The following is an 18190-nucleotide window of genomic DNA, read 5'->3' on the forward strand; positions in this document are numbered from 1 at the left end:
TTGTGCCTATGGAATTTTGCCATGCTGTATGGGCGTTGGAACGGCATACCCGAGGCTCAATGAAACTCAGGAGAGCCTCCTCGCTCCAGAACGTGTTGCTCAGACCAATGCCAAACTCCAGCTACTACTGCTGAGCCTGTTATGCCGTGCAGCGCCCGTGCGCATTTTCCCGCGCTCGCCTGCCATCCACCTTTTACCGCTCCCTTACAGACAGGGTATTCACCCAAGGTTTTGCATTCTACATATCCTAACACATTGCCTACGTATGGACCAGATGCACAGTTACAATTTTAAACATATTACAACAGTCTCAACATTTGTTACATTTCAATTCTATTACAATATTGCTTGACATTTGACATAAACATTAATTTTCACATTGAAACTCGTTTACAGTTTTCTTAACACAATGACATGAAACGAAAAAGAAATGAAATCAGAACATCAATTACACTAATTTATCGAAAAATCAGATGGAAAAAAAAAATTACTTATATGTACAATAGTACAGTGTTGTTGTTGTTACAATGCAAAGCATATTTTAATTTCATTACAATCCACAGGGGTTCATGTCTCATCAATTTCCTTTCTTGTATTTTGATTAATCATTGTGTTTTCTGTGTACCGATTCATTTCTGTGACAACACTATCCCAAACCACATTCTAAAACACTGTACTTCCACCCAACATTGTACATCCACCCAACTTCTCTAAAATTGGTGCTCTTGTGCCAGGAGTGTGCATATACTCCCAGATCTTTGGATTGTTAATTTGTTTGTCCCAAATCGATAAATGATTAATACTGCCTTTGTCAGTGTCATCTTCAAAGATAATCTTCATGGACTTTCTCATACAGGGAACACAATACCACTACAATCACCATCACTGCTGGCAGGATCTAAGGAATCAGGTCTGCAATAACGCCACACTTATCACCAATATTAGATATTCTTTTTACTGATGGATAGGTATATGGGTTGTTTAATTCTTTTAGGAAACTGTAACCAACACATGTGAGTGCCATGGAATACATGTAGCTAAAGGAAAAGACTATCGAGAACCATTGAACCACAAGTGCGACTCGTGTTGTTGTTGTTTGCCCCAAATGGTGTACCACAAGCCAGGATCAACTTGTTTGTGTTGACCACATGAAGTACCAGGAGGCAGGCTGGTGCTTATTCTTTATGGCTCAACGTCCTTACCACAAGCCTTACTTGGTGTTGTAGGCCAAGGGGTGAACCCTCAAGCAGGTGCACCTGTGTATAAAGTGTGCCAACTGCAAGTAAAATGCTTTTGCACAGTTCCATTATTGCTTCTCAATTCTGAGCCCATACCTATTGCTTCAGCTAACAGTGATAAATTGTCTTGTCACAGCCCAAGTGAGCAGCAGTAATACAAAATGCAGGGCAAGCTAGATTGGAAAAAATTTAAAAATTTATGATCCATGCCAGAAAATGATGCAGATTATAACCTAACAGCACAATCCCACTATGAGGCAGTTGTGTAAAAGGTAATTAGTAATCAAATAAATGGTTGGCTGGGATCTGACGCAAATGCACTGTCATATACTTGAGTGAGTCGTTACTGTCTCGGTAACACCTGTCTGTGCCAACAGAGTGATATAATGAAAGCCTATTTCATTATTGTTTTATTAAACAGTGCTTTAGTTCATACTATGTACATTAATTTCATTTTTGTTAATTAAAGTAAGATTAAACTGTGATTTTGCTCATGTATGTTTACCGTGGTAACATAAAGCCTGCTATTCTAAGTGCACCATGTGCCCACTTTTGCTATGAAAAATGGCACACCCACTTGAGGGTTAATAGCCACAGAATTTCAAAACCAAATAAAATAGGTGGAATCCAACCTTATGATGTGAGTCTTTGTCAATCTACAAAACAGCAACAGTTTTATAGTATCTCATACTTAACTGCTCCTTTGATCTTATAATTTTGGTGGAAGATTAAGGAACTTGATAGTTTCAGTTAAGATGAATATTAATACATAGAAAGACATTTGTTGTTGGTCTGTAACCATTATTTTATGTTCATGGTTGTTATACAGGATGGCCAAAATAAAACTGGCCCAGAAAGTTTTTTCAATGTTTTGTGAAAACAGAACATTTTTGATCAATTTGTCGATGAACTAACAGAAAATGAATTAATGTATGACTATCTTAAGCAGGATACAGCTACAACAAACATCTCAGTGAGGAGAGGGTTTCCAGCAAAAGCGGGAATGTCTCCTGGTCTCCAAATGATTTTTACCTGTGACAGGAGTTGTAATCAGATGTGCTCAATAAACAGTATAAACTGGAAGAGCTACAGCATAACACTGAGAAACTATTGCTGCCAACCCTCAGGCAGAGCTGTGGTGTGTGTCTTAAAGTTTGATAAATAGCCTCAGTGCTGCATTGCTATCAGGGGTGGCCATTTCTGTCATCTTTTGTAAAGTACAATCCTCCTTTTGATGAACTAGGGTAACACATTTAATTTCAGATAGTTTCAGACTTAAAATATTTTTCATGCTAGTTTTACTTACAGCATCCCTCTGTACTTTGAAATTCACATTTCTGTATGTCCTGACTAATAACATTGTTATTTGTGTTATTTCACTTCTGGTGAAAGTGAAACCAGAAAAAAAAACACACACAGTGAAAGACAAATCTTGGAAATTGTGTATAAGACAGTAGTTGGTAAATGTGGACGATGTATTAAATCATTTTTGTGATTTCAGGCTGTTTATGGAGCATCGCCCATATTGGTGGGTGCGGGAACAGCAGTCGCACATAATGCTACAACAAACACACATGACCTGCGAAACTGGCCCAGGTTCCCCCTCAGGACATGTCATGGGCACTACAGCTGTGCTGTATATCTTCCTGTGTTGGTTTATTAATACTGTACTGTTGCCAAGTACAGGAAAAAGGTTTGCTGTGTTTGTATAATTTATTTCCTAGTTAATACTAAATCATAGTGAAAGACATCTTTCCTTCTTTGAAAAACAAGAAATCATGCAACAAAATTTTAAATTGATATAGGCCTTGCAGAAAGCTAGTTTGTGTATAAGGGCTAAAATTTGTTTCATGCAAGACACCCTCATTTCTGTTATATATTATTCACTTTATGAAAATACTTGTCTGATGTAACCAAATTTGCCAAGTGTAAGAAAATTAAAATATCTGGGATCAGTAATGACTAATGATGTATGTGTAAGTTCAGATGTTATCCACTGGATAACCACATCAGGAAATCAATGGCAATGCATTGTGATTTGTGTTTTGTTACTCTCATAAAGTACATAATCAAAATCATTTTTAATAATGATACAATTTTGTTATAGAAGGAAAAATTTAATACTAATTTACATTTTGCTCAAATTAACACTACATCCTCCATGAATCCTTCTACTAAATGGCAACATTTCTCCCATAAAATCTCCTGCAGCCATATTTTTAGAGGATCTTGCTTCACATTAAGTATGTTTTTGACTATTAATTTAGTGTGTGTTTTCATCCCCATATACTGAAGAGATTGTGTATAATTTCAGTTGGTGTGTAGATTACACTTTGAGATGGTTCAGCAATGTCTGACACAGACCAGTTGACAGTGTTGTGAAGAAATGTGTCCCCATTTATGTGCTTGTGGAGGGAGGATGGGTGTCAATTCTGTTAGTGATGCTGACCATTTGCTTTGACCACTGCCATAATGGCAGTGGCTTGTATTCAGAATTAAGGTTCTGGTGACACTTATCTGCAGCATAGACCATGGGCTATGTTGGGCTGGAAGGCAATAGTTTGGTTAAAAGTTGATGAAGCCAAGAAATGTGGTATCAGAAACAGCATGCCTACAATTGCTGAACAGCTCATGTAATAATTTAGAACATGGAAAGTGCTCAGAGGGTACATACAGTGTCTCACAAATAGTAGCTATATTGAAAACCACTGGTTAAAGCAGATGGCCTATATCCGTGGCTCTGTGCACTATGTGCTCTGTCCACGGTGTGTTAAAGAGTAATAGGTAGACTTCAGGCAGCTTAGCTGAGAACTGCCCAGAAAAAAACATTAAACATGTGAGCCTAGTTAAACACTAGGCATATCAGCAAAGCGAATGCTATCCCAAAGATACATTTGGTTCTTTTGTAGAACTTTTTTTGAGCTACATGTAGGTTGATAAACCTCAAGTACCACCTGATTGCTCCTGAACTATTCTGTTCAAACTTTGTCCTTGAGAAATCCAAGCAAATGTTTACTGGAAGGCACCACATCTGTATTGTTGGGAGAATGTACAAGAATTTCCAAACTCATAGATGCTGATTCTTCCTCTTGTGAAATGTGTCAGCAAATGTGGCAACCAAAGGCTACACTGGGTATTATATCTCATCTCTACAATCAGCCTTTGAACAACTGTATATGCAGCTTGAAGGAATATGCAATTTCCCTTAGTGGTGTGTGTTTACCTTGAAAGGTTCATTCACTCATTCCAGGTTTTGCCCATTTTAGTGGAGGAACAACAACCTGTGCCAGTATGATCTCTAATGTCTATATTTCCATTGTTAAACTGTTTTAACTGACACCAATCCTTGTGCTCTCAAAATACACAGTCTGCAATTGGTGGTGAAGATCTGCCATCAAAATGCTGCTAAAAACTGACACAGAATTTTACAAAGTAAGTCGCCATGAGTCTTTCTCCCATTGTGCTTATTTGGGATCATCTGCTTTATGTAGCAAAATCAGTTGCAATCACACACAGCCTGAGAATAAAATTTTGATAACTTTCAGTATGACATTTGTAATTAATCATAATTTTTCTGTGTTAAATAAGTGTAAAAAGATATACTAGTAAATCACAGATACACTGTTTATGAAAATTACTGCATCCATGAAGAATGGCCTAAATCATTACATGCTGAAGACTGGGAAACAGGCTGGCAGGGTGTCCATTGGTTGCGAAGCAGTTATTGTAGACAAATATGTAGAGCTGTAGTGGACATTTGATAGTGGCCATTCCCAAATAAAAATCTATACCATAGTTACCTTGAAGTTGATATTTGGGTGACTTATATTACAGGTGACTCTGCCTCAGATGGGAGTGGGTATATCACTGGCAGGATTGGATAGAATGTGCTGTGTGCATGCATGGCACAGGTTTTACACCTGGATTTTCATCCAGGAATGTGGCTTGCTTAGTTGAATGGCATCAAATGAAATGAACTAGATAGATGGTGTTAAGAATGTAGAGGAATAAGGACAGTGTATATTGGCCCTGAATCCAAATGACAGAAGTATCAGTAATGTGTCTTACTCATGCAAAATGTTAATAATTTTGTGGAGTGTTGAAGGAGTTTTCTTGGTGCTTGTATATCAAACTTCGAAAGACACACAGTTGTGGGTGAGGATATATCTGTTATGTGTATGAGGAATTATGTATATTTGAGGATTGCATGCCATTGGGAAAGATAGTATTTGATAGCAGTATGGCTATGGCAATGGGAAAATGTTAACATATAAGGAAATGGCATTAATTGTGGCAACAAGGATGCCTCATGGTAATCATGTAACAGCTGCGGACAGGCACTGGAGCAAGTGGTTTGTTACTTTAGTGTAGATTGTAGACAATGGGCTGGAGATGTTAATCAACTAAGTCCAAAATACTTTCAGGAGGAGCATAGTTATCAGTCACAGCTGAGTATCTGGGGTAGCTGGATTTGTGTATTTACAGTTGTGAGGCCTGGTAAGGAGGTGCGAACAGATCTTTGAATTTGAGGTTATGCCATACTTCTGATATATGCTTCTAAGAAGCTTCACGGTTGATATGTGCACCCATTGGAGGAGATTTTCTGCTACGCAATCATTACTATTAACCTCAACAGCCATAGCCTTTGTCTGTGTGGAGGTTCTATATTGAGGCTTCTCATGATCACTCGTACATAAGTCACAACATATCTGGCCTTGAGAAAGAAGAGAAGGAAATTTTAAAGTAAAGAATTCCTGTAAAGTTATCAAGCAGTGGTTTGTGGGTGTGGGAGAACAGTCATGGTTGGAGGGACATAAGAAATGAGAGAGGCAAAATATGATGTTGATTTTGGGTGAGATTTGATCACAAGTGTGTTGTACTACTGAAAAGAGTGGGTGAGGAAAATTAAAGCCTTGCCTAGTCCAGCATAGTTGACTTTCAGTGTAGAACTGGAAGGTGAAACTATTGAGAACGCTCAAACATCTGCAGTGTTTTAGTTTTTTGCAGTTGCAAATTGTGTTGTGGATGTAGAAAATGGGAAGGTGTTTCTGCTCTTGTGCTGGATGAAGTAGGGAACAAGTTTCTACAGTTTTCAGATGAAATGAGCTACCCATCATGATCTGGTGACTATAATTCAGGCTAAGGGGACTCTCTGCATGTTGCTGTAGCCATGGTTGGTCATGTCATTTTCAAGCAGAAGTAGGAAGGCAATAGTCCAGCGTAACCTCAAGTTCCTGCTCAGATCTGGTGGTCCATCCCAAAATATTTTGACTGAATCCATGTCACCCTCCCCACTCCCCCAGTCATGACTTGACACTGGCCAGTGGCAAAGAAGCTGCTTATTGCTACTCAGTTATGCAACTACTACCTAACAATTTCTTACCCATTAGAATTATCAGATTCTTTCTCCCCCTCCCAGAAGTGTCGATCCCCTGACAACATGGTTGGCTTCTAAATCAGAAGGCATTTGGAAGTTTTTCATACTTCCCATCTATGGGGTGAACCCAGTTGATAACTCCTAGTGTTTATCCAGATCATGGTTCTATCCCAAGGTCCTAGAATTTCTGTTGCCCTTACTGTTTTCTGAAATAGCTTCCTGTTAGTCCTATGGGAAAACCAAGATGCTGACTGAGCAGGGTGGCACAGTGGTTAGCACACTGGACTTGCATTCTGGGTCCAAATCCAAGTCTGGCCATCCTGATTTAGGTTTTCTGTGATTTTTCTAGATCACTCTAGGTAAATCCTTGAATGATTCCTTTCAAAGGGCTTGCACGATTTCCTTCCATGGTCTTGGAACAATCAGAACCTGTGCTCAGACTCTGATAATCTTGATGTCAATGAGACATTAAACCCTAATCTTCCTTCCTTCTAAAAGGATGAGATTAATTAAACTGATGGCTCTAAAGAAGTAAAAAAGTGTGATGACCTCAACCCACAGGAAAAATAATTATCACAATCTGAACTGTGAAGTCATCCAAAATTCTAGTTGGAAAACCACACTCTTTGTTGTATTTCTCAATTGGTCACGATCCCACTTTGTTTATGAACTGAAAACTCTAATATTCACAAGAAACTGCTCTGAAATTAACCTGAACTGACAAAATTGTGTATGCATTCTCTGAAACTTCAAAGACATCTAAGACAATATCTTAAAGGAATTAGAAAAAGTGACAAAATTTCATGAATCACACACAATACTGTTAACAATCACATGAACACTGGGGGGGGGGGGGGGGGGGGGGTTTCACTATACATCTACCCACTTTTGAGTATAACCAGTGTCTCTTAATACTACGACTCGTAGCAATAGAATATCAAAAACTTTTATTACTGGGTAAACAGTCACTACGTGATTTGGCAGCTGACATTTATAATTCCCGCTCACGTCAGGAAAGGCACCAATACGGGAATAGCAGCTTTTACGTTATTGGTAAGAACGCAAGCAATTATGGTGGTCGCCGTAATTTTCGCGCGAAGCCATATTTCGCTACAAAATACTCTTATTAGTCACTGTCATATATCTAGTCTCATAACAATACATAAAACTACATAAAATAACTACAATAATTTTGACATGCAAGAAGAATTAGTTCTAGTGAGAGGAAGAAGTTTATATTTACTGGTGTTTCAACAATGACTACCAGGCAACTTTTAATTCACTGATTGTAATTTTATGTTCGTTAGCAGAAAGCAAACAAGCTAAACAAAGAATTTAATTAAATAGTCTGTAATTCTTATACTTTTAATAGAGAAAGAAAGTTTCTAAGTCAGGGGATAGCGTTTGGTGAAATCCCTTAACTTTTTGTTGCATACGAAGCATTGCGTTAGGCAGCACGATGTCGGCGGGTTACGATGATGAGAGCAGGATACAGACAGTTCCGCTGGTTAATCTTCTCCGGCGAACGCAAATAAAGTTCCGGCACAGCTGCATCATTAACCCCGTGGTGATTAACAAACCACAAGACACCAGTATACGAACGTTGTTGACATGTCCTCTCTTTCAAAGTACATGACGTAGACATTGCTTGTTTTTACACTTTATGCACTGTCCGTGACGCTATCGTCCATAATTACACGGTTCGTCACATTCATATAATCTTAACCACAAATACACAGTTCATAGAATTGTTCTTGTGTGTGAAGCACACCGTAAACAATGTCCACTCTGTTCTCGCATTTCAAACTTTGACAACGTCACTGAAAGCCATTTATATTGCACAGTTAATTAGTCTTCACTTTCACAGCTTGATAGAATGTGATATCCAACAGTTCCACCACCCAAAACCAATACCAGCAAAGTTAATTCGCATAAAAGCACAATTCATGTCGGCCACAACAAAGTAATGTTAGCGGCACTTTCACAGTCCGGTTTATTTTCTCTTAGAGTTCGCTGGCGATGGCATTACATACCACAGTGGTAAAGAGAATTAACAATCTGATAATTTGGTATCACTGTCCATACAATTACGTATGCTTTTCATGAAAAACAGTACTATTTTTCCCGTGCACGCTTCACAGACACGCCATCCACCATCCCCTCTACTACGCAACAACCTTTTCGACTCTCGATATCACTATCGCTGTCCCCTGTCTATAGATGTTATATCGTTATCGTAAATTACATAAACCTTTATAAATGTTATTGACCGCATTTTTCACAATTAATAATATTCCAAAAGAGAACTTTACAAACCATTCCACAGGTACAAAGCAAGAAACATATTTGTCCATTGGCAAACGAAATAATCACAATTACATCTTTACATTTAAAAACCACAGTAGAATGTTACATAATCACAATTAGAAATGCCCATATAAACAAAAGAAAAAGAACAGAAATCTAAAGAAAATCATGAAAAAAAAATTTATATGCGTAATTAGCAATGCCTTCACAAAAGACAGGATATGTTTTGATGTGTGCCAGGCCAGGAACAGCACTCTTTTTAGAGGCCTGCCTCATATTCATGGTAGAACTGCTAGCAGTTGCTAGACCCCTCCAAGAAGAAGAATACATGGCTATGAGCAGTCTGTGGGCTATTGACTGAATACTGCCCTCTCACCTAATCACATTCACTCTCCCTGACTTTCTTTATGGTTTCAGCTGTACAATATGTTCACTCGTTTAACTTGGATCTTGAGTCGTACAGAAATCCAGGGGAATAAGCTAGCTGCCTGCTTAAGCAGGAAAGTAACTACAGAACCATCATTTTTAATAGGGATACCAGTCCCTAATTTTTGAACACAGTTAGACTTGTGATCCATTACAACTGGAACTAATAATGGTTGATTGCTGTTCTTGCCAGTAAACTGTACATTATCAAAGACACAACTGTTGTGTGATGTTCCTCCTCCAATTTTGTCCCAGAAAGAGTCTACTGTCTTGCTCCGGCTTAGTGTTGCTCATATCTGTGTTTTGTATGGCTTCATCCTGTGCAATAATAAGCAGTTCCCCCACACCCCCACCACCACCCCCAACCTCCACCCTTTCACTCCTCCACCCTTTCACTCCTCCAGTCCCCTCTGACTTGTTCCAGACGACTTGCGTTTCACTGACAATGGATCTCACCACAGACGAGCCCCAAGAGGCCTCCCATCTGCTCCTGACATTCGCGCCAGTGCAGTTTTGTACATAATTTTAAATAGCACAAACTTGCTGTGTTCATGAAGACAACCAGTCACTACTTGTGTCAGGCTATAGAAAAACTAATGGCAAGATGAATTGTTGAACTGCCTCATGGGAGTAGTGATTTACAATATATGCAACTCATTACTAACACAATGAAAGCACCTGAATTCAAATGATGAATAAAATGTTGCACCACTTTTAGCTCTTCATATGTCTTTGGGTGATTGAAGATTGAATGCATGCATGTGAATTTTTCCCAGGGCTGTACTGTACTATTTGTGATATTGTGCAACTCTTTCTGTCATTAGTGATCATGAGAGAAGATATGTCCATTGTATTCTCTGTTCTAAAACTTACCACATATGTATGCACGATAATGTTAGTCAGATGATTATGCAGACCTGTGTTGGATTACATATTAATCAGATGAAATCTCACAGAACTGGTGTTGTGTATTGTCAGATTGAGCATTGGATATTGGTGTTTTTGTTAGGACTTTCTACAGTAATCTTCTCATTTATAACAACCACATAACCATTGGCCACAATTCATACTAGGAAAGTAGCGGTAGGCCCCATAGAACACCAAAAATTGTGGCTCATGCCATCCAAATAGCCACCTCTCTCTTGAACTCTAGAATTTAGGCAATTTTTCATTGAAGTTTCTTTTGATGTTTATCATACATAGACTTTAAAATTTTCATCAACTAATTGGGTATGCTTACCAAGAAAATATTAAGACAACAATGAAGAGCTGTACCATTCATTGTGATATTATTTCAGCAGTGTGAATGCATCTAAGAAATTCTCAACAAACCCTAGTAACTGATGCTACAAGAAATCTTTTATGCACCATGAAATGGCCCCTGTTGTAGCTCACAACATAAAAACACACCATCACTGCTTTGACAGGTGCGCAGGAAAAATAATATGAGTACAAAGTTCATGGTGCCACGTGGCAAGAAAACCACAACACATTTCAGATGCAAAGTGAGTCACAGGTGGGGCCAGAGGAGAATAAGGGTATGCGCCAGCTGGTACTTCCCTACATGGGCATGCATGCCAGGGAGTGCTGAATGCACCTGCACAGTCGTGCGCTGTTGTTCAGCTGCCATGTCATCTCTTAGCGGCCGCTGACAAAGCTGTCAAGCAGTGCCTGATGCCTAGGTGGTTGTTTGGTTACCAAATCCCTTCATTTACGGGGGGAGCAACAAGTTTCATGTCAGTGTGGTGACCCATGCTCGGCCAAAATCTCAGCAGTGCCTTGAACCAGGCCGACATCATCGAGGATATCAGATGGTCTCTCCTGCTTGACCTGCTCCCGATCGGCTCTGACAGAAGCATACAAAGGGGAGATTCCAGGCTGGCTGTGTGGTGGACATCACTGCACCTTTGACACAGGGAGTGGAAGCCACTCCTCGTCTCTGTTGGATCCCGACATGGAAGGGGTGCTGCGGATGTGGCCAGTACCACAGCTTGATCGTCGACCAACAGCTGGTCCATTTTGAGTGGCCTACGAGGAGAGAAGGGGGCAGAGGGTCTGACAGGGGAGGGATGAAGGTTGGTGCCGTTGTTGCAGTGGGCAACCACCGGAAGGTCCAGAGGACAGGGTGGTTGGGTTCCATCCTGCAGGCACAGCTGACTTTTATGGTATGTCGCCATCCAGTCCCCCATGCCCAAAATGAACGCACCGTGGCCCCACAGCTGCTGGGTGACTACTGCAATCCGTGTCCTGACGTCGTAACTCCTTCACCCACATGCGGGTGCCCAGCCAGAAATGAGATGATGTCATCACAGACAGGACCCCAGGTGACTGTAGCGTGAAGTGGAGAAGCTTGCAGGCTTGATGGCCATGGAAGAGTTCCACTGGGCTCTTCTCTCCTATTGGTGATGACCTGTATGAATTTAAAGAAAAGGAAGAAAAGTAAGATCTCATTTGGAGAAACTTTTGCCACATACGTCTATCCCTGCGTGAGCATTTTGGCCTTTCTATTTTGTAGGGGGTGGTCACAGCAGATGGTGAATTCTGTTGTGAGAACAGAACTCACTAAAAACGTGGGAATGAGGACAATCAGCTAGGTCATATCTGTGAATGGTCCCACAAAGTCAATGTGAACCCACTCCCACAGGTAGGAGGGCATCAGCTAAGAAGAGAATGTCTGAAGGGGGTGCTGCCTGCTGCTGTTCACGCTAAGAACAGTTTTGAACAAAAAATGCTCAACTTAATGTTCTCTGCCCAGCCAGTAAACATGGTGCCGAGTAAGTTTGGTACAAGAGGTGCCTCAGTGACCGTTGTGTAGGAGTTGTTGTATAGTGTGGTGCAAAGGTTCCAGCAGGACCACCTGGAGAGATCACTGATCAGTAGTGAGCAGGATAACACCATCCACCAGGATGGACCAGTAGTGAAGGTGAAAGTAGTGGCACAGGTGGTTGGAGTCATGACCAAAAGTATGAATACCTGTTGTAAAATTATATCTTTCATCACCACTGCTGCCACATGAGGTACCATGTTAGGAAATGCATCCACCACCTGCTGAATATCTTTATCAAAGTGGAAACACAAAATCTCATCTTGGTCAACTCCAGATCAGGTCCCATTGGGAGATGGGAAAGGGACATCCATGTTGTATTGTTCCGTGGTATTGCAGAAGTGAATTTCATAATGATACCTGCTGAGAAAATTGCCCAGCAGTAAAGGCTGTGGGCAATTTCCTCAGGGAGCTTCGCTGATGGACTGAAGAGTGAGAGCAATGGCTTATGGTCTGTGATGTGAAACTTCATTATGTAGAGGAAAACACGGAATTTCTTTAGCACAGAGATAATTGCAACAGCCTTCTTTTTGAATTGTGATTTATCTCTTTTGTGTGGCATTGAGTGTCTTTAGAGCAAAAACGATCGGATGTTCTGAGCCATGTGCATCTCTGAGCCAGGCTCTGGTCAGAGCTGTCCATCACCACTACCAACATGGCAAGACAGGGAGCAGATACTGGGGCGTGTGTTGGAGTCCTGAAAGCCCGACTGCGTGCTTCTGACTAACGAGAGGGATGCCCTTCTTCTATAGATTGTTTAGTGGATGTGCAATCAACACCACACCTAGGATGAATATGCCATAATATGTGAGCTTACCAAAAATACTGGAGCTCCTTTAGATTTCTGGGGGTGGGGAAACATTGAGAATAGCCTTGACCAACTTCTGTGTGGTTTGAATACCTTTGCAGGAGATACCATGCCATAGTTATTCCACCAATGGTTGAAAGGATACAGATTTCTCGAGGTTACATTTGAGGCCCACTAACTGGAGGATGTGAAACAGCCACCACAAGTTTTCCAAGTGTTCTGCCATTGACAATCCCATTACCATTTATGCACCAGGAACATCCTGCAGCAGCTGTTCAAGGAATCGTTGAAAAATGACTGGCCACCCCAAAAGCTAAACATTTGAAACTATACAAATTGTGCAATATGTTGACTAAGAGGACTTTCTGTGATTCTTTGTCCAGAGGTAGCTGTAAATAAGCTTCAGGAAAATGGAATTTTAAAAAATGTTGTCCACCCACTATTGCTGAGAAAAATTGTCAGGTTTTGAAATGGGACACGAATCGACCTCTGACTGAGAATTGATGGTGACCTTAAAATCTCAACACAGGCGCAGTTCTCCTGCTGGCTTTTTTATGATAACTAATGGTATCACACCCTCAGTCACTGACATGGGCTGTCTAATTAAATTTCACGGCATCCCTCAATGCAAGGGGCACAGACTGCACATGGAAGAAGCAGGGTATACCGACGCCCTTAAAGTGAGGTGAGACACTAAGTTCCTAGCTTTGCCAAGGCCGTCGGAGAAAATTTCAGAGTATTCCTTATTGAGGTCATCCAATTCTTGAAACAGGATTTGTTCCAAAACTGGTTGGCAGAGTTTTTGATGACAAATCCTAAAGTTGAGAAAGAGTCAAGGCCAAAAAGGATCGCTTTGCCCATGCTGTGATCCACCAGAAAGGTAAGGTGGTGTGTTGTGACTCGCCGATCTTTCAAAGTGCCGCCGCGCAGTTACGCGCGTCCTCTACATGCGGTGCTCTCTGCCAGCCATGCATCAGCAGCGCCACCTAAGCGGCCGGCCAGCCAGCCAGCCAGCGGCTGCTAGACTTGGACTCAGTTATGATTTGACTGTTAAAGTGTACACACGTCTTACTCCGTTTACTTGATCTGTCACTTTCATGTATTGCGTCTTCCTTGAAATATATTTGTTCAACTTGAAGTTATAACATGGTGGACAACCTGTTTGTATGATGCCACAATTATGGTTTGTCCATTAAGCAGAATATTTTGCTTGTTTTATACCACCAGGCGGCGAGCTGTGGACTGTCGGGGAGGTACTCCCAGGTGGACATATGCCTGAAAGGTTAACAGGGTTGCCAAGGCACAGCTGTAGCTGGCCTTGTCTGTCACATAAAGTGAGTGTGATGAACAGTTTCTGAGGGACACTCCCAGCTTGGAGGATTTCTACAAAATCGCATCAATGTCCAGCTGGTCCTGACATTGCACATCATCTATCCCAAGTACAACATACAGTCATGAGATGTCCTTCCATCCAACATGCCTTCCATCCAGCTGTGTCCTGGCATTGGGGCAATCATCTCTGACATGTTTTCAAAAACATTCTCTGCACAACAGAAACATGTGCCGGTCAGAGGGCAGAGATTGCTTTCTTTGTTAATGTGACCAGACTGGAAAGTGCTCTCTGTGGTTGGCACATTTACTACTTTGGCTAAGCGGGATTCCTCTTCCAGGTCGGAGATGAAGGCCACTACCTTGCCTCCAAAATCTAAGCACCAGCTCGTGGCCCAGGAAACTTCAAAGAATTGTGTTGTTTTTTAAAAGTCATCCAAAGACGGGTCTTCAAATTGTAAAACATTCTGCACACTTCCTTATCTAAAGCCTTGCAAATAATGGTGTTCTGAATCATCACTCCGGATACAAGTCCTTATGTACAGGAGACCCAAAACAGCATTTCCTACTGGGTCCCCCCAGTTCAGCCACCCGTGCACGATAGGACTGGTGTGGCCATTTACAACACTGATAAAGCTCCACATGGGAAGTAGTGACATGCATGGCAGTAACAGTGAAAGTAGGTAGAGACTAAAACACACATCTCTCCAAAGGACAGAGACACAGGTTCCATGAATGGGGCCAGTTTGCACAAAAGGTGGTACATACTAGGTGAAATCACAACAATAAAAAGGCCTTAACCACACTAGGCCTCCCACTCCTGTGCCAACTCATCATACAGTGGAGGATTCACACATGACTGGTGGGAGAGAAACACAGACAACAGGGCCTCCTGATGTTTCTGTCACTCTAACTGCTGTTGGAGAAATTGCTGCGGCACGATTTCCATCGACACTCCTGATGAGCTAGCCTTGGGCACAGGGTCTGTGGTTTCAAAGCAGACACAAAAAAATCTCATCTTTGTTAGCAGTTATGAAGTGACCAACAAAATGAAAACACATCATCACTGCTTGGATAAGTATATTTTCAGTTCACAAGTACAAGAGAAAATAATAAAAGTGTAAAGTTCAGGATGCCTCGTGGCAAGAAAATTGTAACAAAGTTCAGTTACTAAGTGAGTCATGCCCAGGGCCAGAGCAGAATGAGGGTGAGTGCCAGCAGGTGTTTGTCTAGCTTAGGCACTGAATGCACAGTTATCGTGCACTGTCACTCAGCCACCATGTCGCCTCGTAGTGTCCACTGATGGAGACATCATCCGGTGCCTGAAGACTAGGTGATAGCTGGTGGTTACCAGACCCTTTAAAAAGGCTAAAAGAGTACATACCAGAATGAGTCAAGAAAGAAGGAAGGGAGATAATGGTTTAAGGTCCTGTTGCGTCCTAAACAAGTGTGTTGCTTGGGATTGGGCAACATAGTTTGTAGAGAAAGGGAAATCATTGGTTGGCCAAAGTGACAGGGAATTTTGACTTCACTGTGTCATTAAAATTCCATTATTACAAAAGGTAAGAATTGGAATTCCTACTGAATGACAAACAACCTCTGATTTTCCTCGGAGAATATCTACAACCTAGTCTACATTTGCTCTAAACAAGTTGTACCCACAAAAAACCAAGCCTTTACACACAGACAGTGACTAACTGCACTGTTCCATCTACTAAAAGAAGCTGTCAGTACTAGCTGTGGCTGCAGTCATGATGCAGCACGGAGTCCTCAGCTACCCAGCTAGGACTCCATCTACTGTTCTGAACTACTGCAGATAACTCTGCTCAGCCACAATCGGCAAATAAAATTGGCTGTTTCTGTTTCTGCCAATACTGTTCTCCACTTCCACTGGGACGTGCCTGTCCTATCTATCCTCTACTCCTGTCTGCATCCGAGTTTTAATCAATTTCCCCTTCAACACCATGTGTCCCTGACTTGGCATAATGTTTAAGTGTTCTTGCCATGGTATTGACTCTAATAATGCATTGATTTTCAGAAGCTGAGTGGAGGGGCGAGCTGTTGTTGTAAATTTATGTCCTAGACCTGCTATAGGCTCTTCGTGATGTAGATGTACCCCTTCCAGTAACTCTCCTGTATCCTCATCTTTCTCTCACTGTGAAATGATATTTACAGCTTACAGTGTTATTTCTTAGGTGCAGCTGGTATGTCTGTGGTGCCACCGGCTGAAAATATTTCCTTCGGTGTGGCTTGAAGCACGACATTTTATGTAAGCCTGTTGTCATGCCTCCTGCAGGTCCGGGGATCAGAAAAGGACCGAGGTATTCCTGCCTGTCATAAGAGGTGTCTAACAGGAGTCTCACATGTTTCAGCCTTTATGTGATGGTCTCCTGTAGGGTTTGACCTCCATTTTCAAAATTTTCCAGAAGAGCGAGCCAATTGGGGAAGGGTGCCTTACATGGTGCATCATGTCCATTGTGCCTTGAGATCTTTAGCCTACTATCTCTTGGGCGAGGGCACCTTTCTGGGTGCATTTTACACCATGCACTATGCAGTGTCGCTTTCTGCACCGACGGTGACCATTGACTTCTTTGCACCTCTTATCCAGCACGGTAGCCAGTCCGTTGTGGTGGGGCCGCCATGTACCCTGTTGATTGTAGCACCTTGACTACACAGGGATCACTCTGCTGATGCCTTCATCGTTAACTACCCATGTATGCCAAGGACTAGATGCCTGTCACCCTGGGGCATCAGAACTATCGGCAAAAGCCATCCTGCCAGATGGTTTTTGCTGCAGCTGGGTAGCGCCCGTGGAGAGGGCCCCTGGTTGGAGTGGGTGGCATCAGGGCGGATGACGCGCGATGAATCGTACCATGTCATCACTTGCTGGTGGTCAGACACCAGTAGTCTCTAATTGTTCCATGTCTCAGTACAATACGAGAAAGTACGACCCTAAATCATTCCCCTCCCTGGCCACACCATGGGAGGAACACCAGACTAAGGAAGACAGCAAACCTTATTCACCCCGGTACCTCATATGTACAAGATCTAATGGGGACTCCTTTGTTTCTAAGAAGCCACAGTTGTTTGTAGAGCATTTAGAGGAGAAGTTTGGCGAGGTGGAGGGCTTGTCCAAAATGTGCTTTGGATCAGTCTTGATAAAAACAGCGTCCTCTGCCCAGTCACGGGCTTTACTCGCTTGTAACAAGTTGTGGGATGTTTCTGTTACCATCATGCCACATAAGAGTTTAAATATGGTCCAGGGTATTATATTCCTCAGGGACCTTCTTTTGCAGTCTGATGACAAGCTGCATGCCAATTTAGAGTGGCAAGGCGTTCATTTCATGCGGCACATCCATCGGGGTCCAAGGGATAATCAGATTGCCACTGGTGCCTCCATCGTGGCCTTCGAGGGTGACACCTTACCCGAGTAGGCCAAGGTGATGGTCTACCACTGTGATGTCAAACCATATATCCCTCCCCCGATGCGGTGCTTTAAGTGCTGGAAGTTTAGCCACATGTCTTCCCACTGTACTTCCAGCATCACATGTCGAGATTGTGGATGTCCATCACATCCCAATACTCCATGTGCCCCACCTTCCATCTGTGGCAACTGCGGAGAGCATCATTCACCTTGCTCGCTGGACTGCAGGATTTTACAGAAAGAGAGGAAAATCATGAAATACAAGACCCTGGGCCATCTGCCATACACTGAGGCTAAGAGAAAGTATGAGCGGCTACATCCTGTGGCTATGACCTCCTCGTATGCCGCCGCTACAAGAACAGTTGTAGCTCTATCAGTTCCGCTAATTCCAGTCGGTTCTCAGAGCCAGAAGGCTACGCCTGTTCCCTTGATGGTGGGGGGGCAATTCACCCCTGGT

General features: G+C 42.1%; 1 protein-coding gene across 1 annotated transcript in view; it reads left to right on the plus strand.

The window, feature by feature from the left end:
• The window catches only part of LOC126469927 (glucose-6-phosphatase 3), a 129625-nt gene that overhangs the window by 53309 nt on the left and 58126 nt on the right, over window positions 1-18190 (plus strand). The window contains exon 3 of the mRNA XM_050097324.1: window positions 2740-2931. Coding sequence (XP_049953281.1) covers window positions 2740-2931 — 192 coding nt within the window. The remainder of the gene's footprint in view (window positions 1-2739; window positions 2932-18190) is intronic.

This window comes from Schistocerca serialis, chromosome 3 (genome assembly GCF_023864345.2).
Source record: "Schistocerca serialis cubense isolate TAMUIC-IGC-003099 chromosome 3, iqSchSeri2.2, whole genome shotgun sequence".
In the NCBI taxonomy this organism is placed as follows: Eukaryota; Metazoa; Arthropoda; class Insecta; order Orthoptera; family Acrididae; genus Schistocerca; species Schistocerca serialis.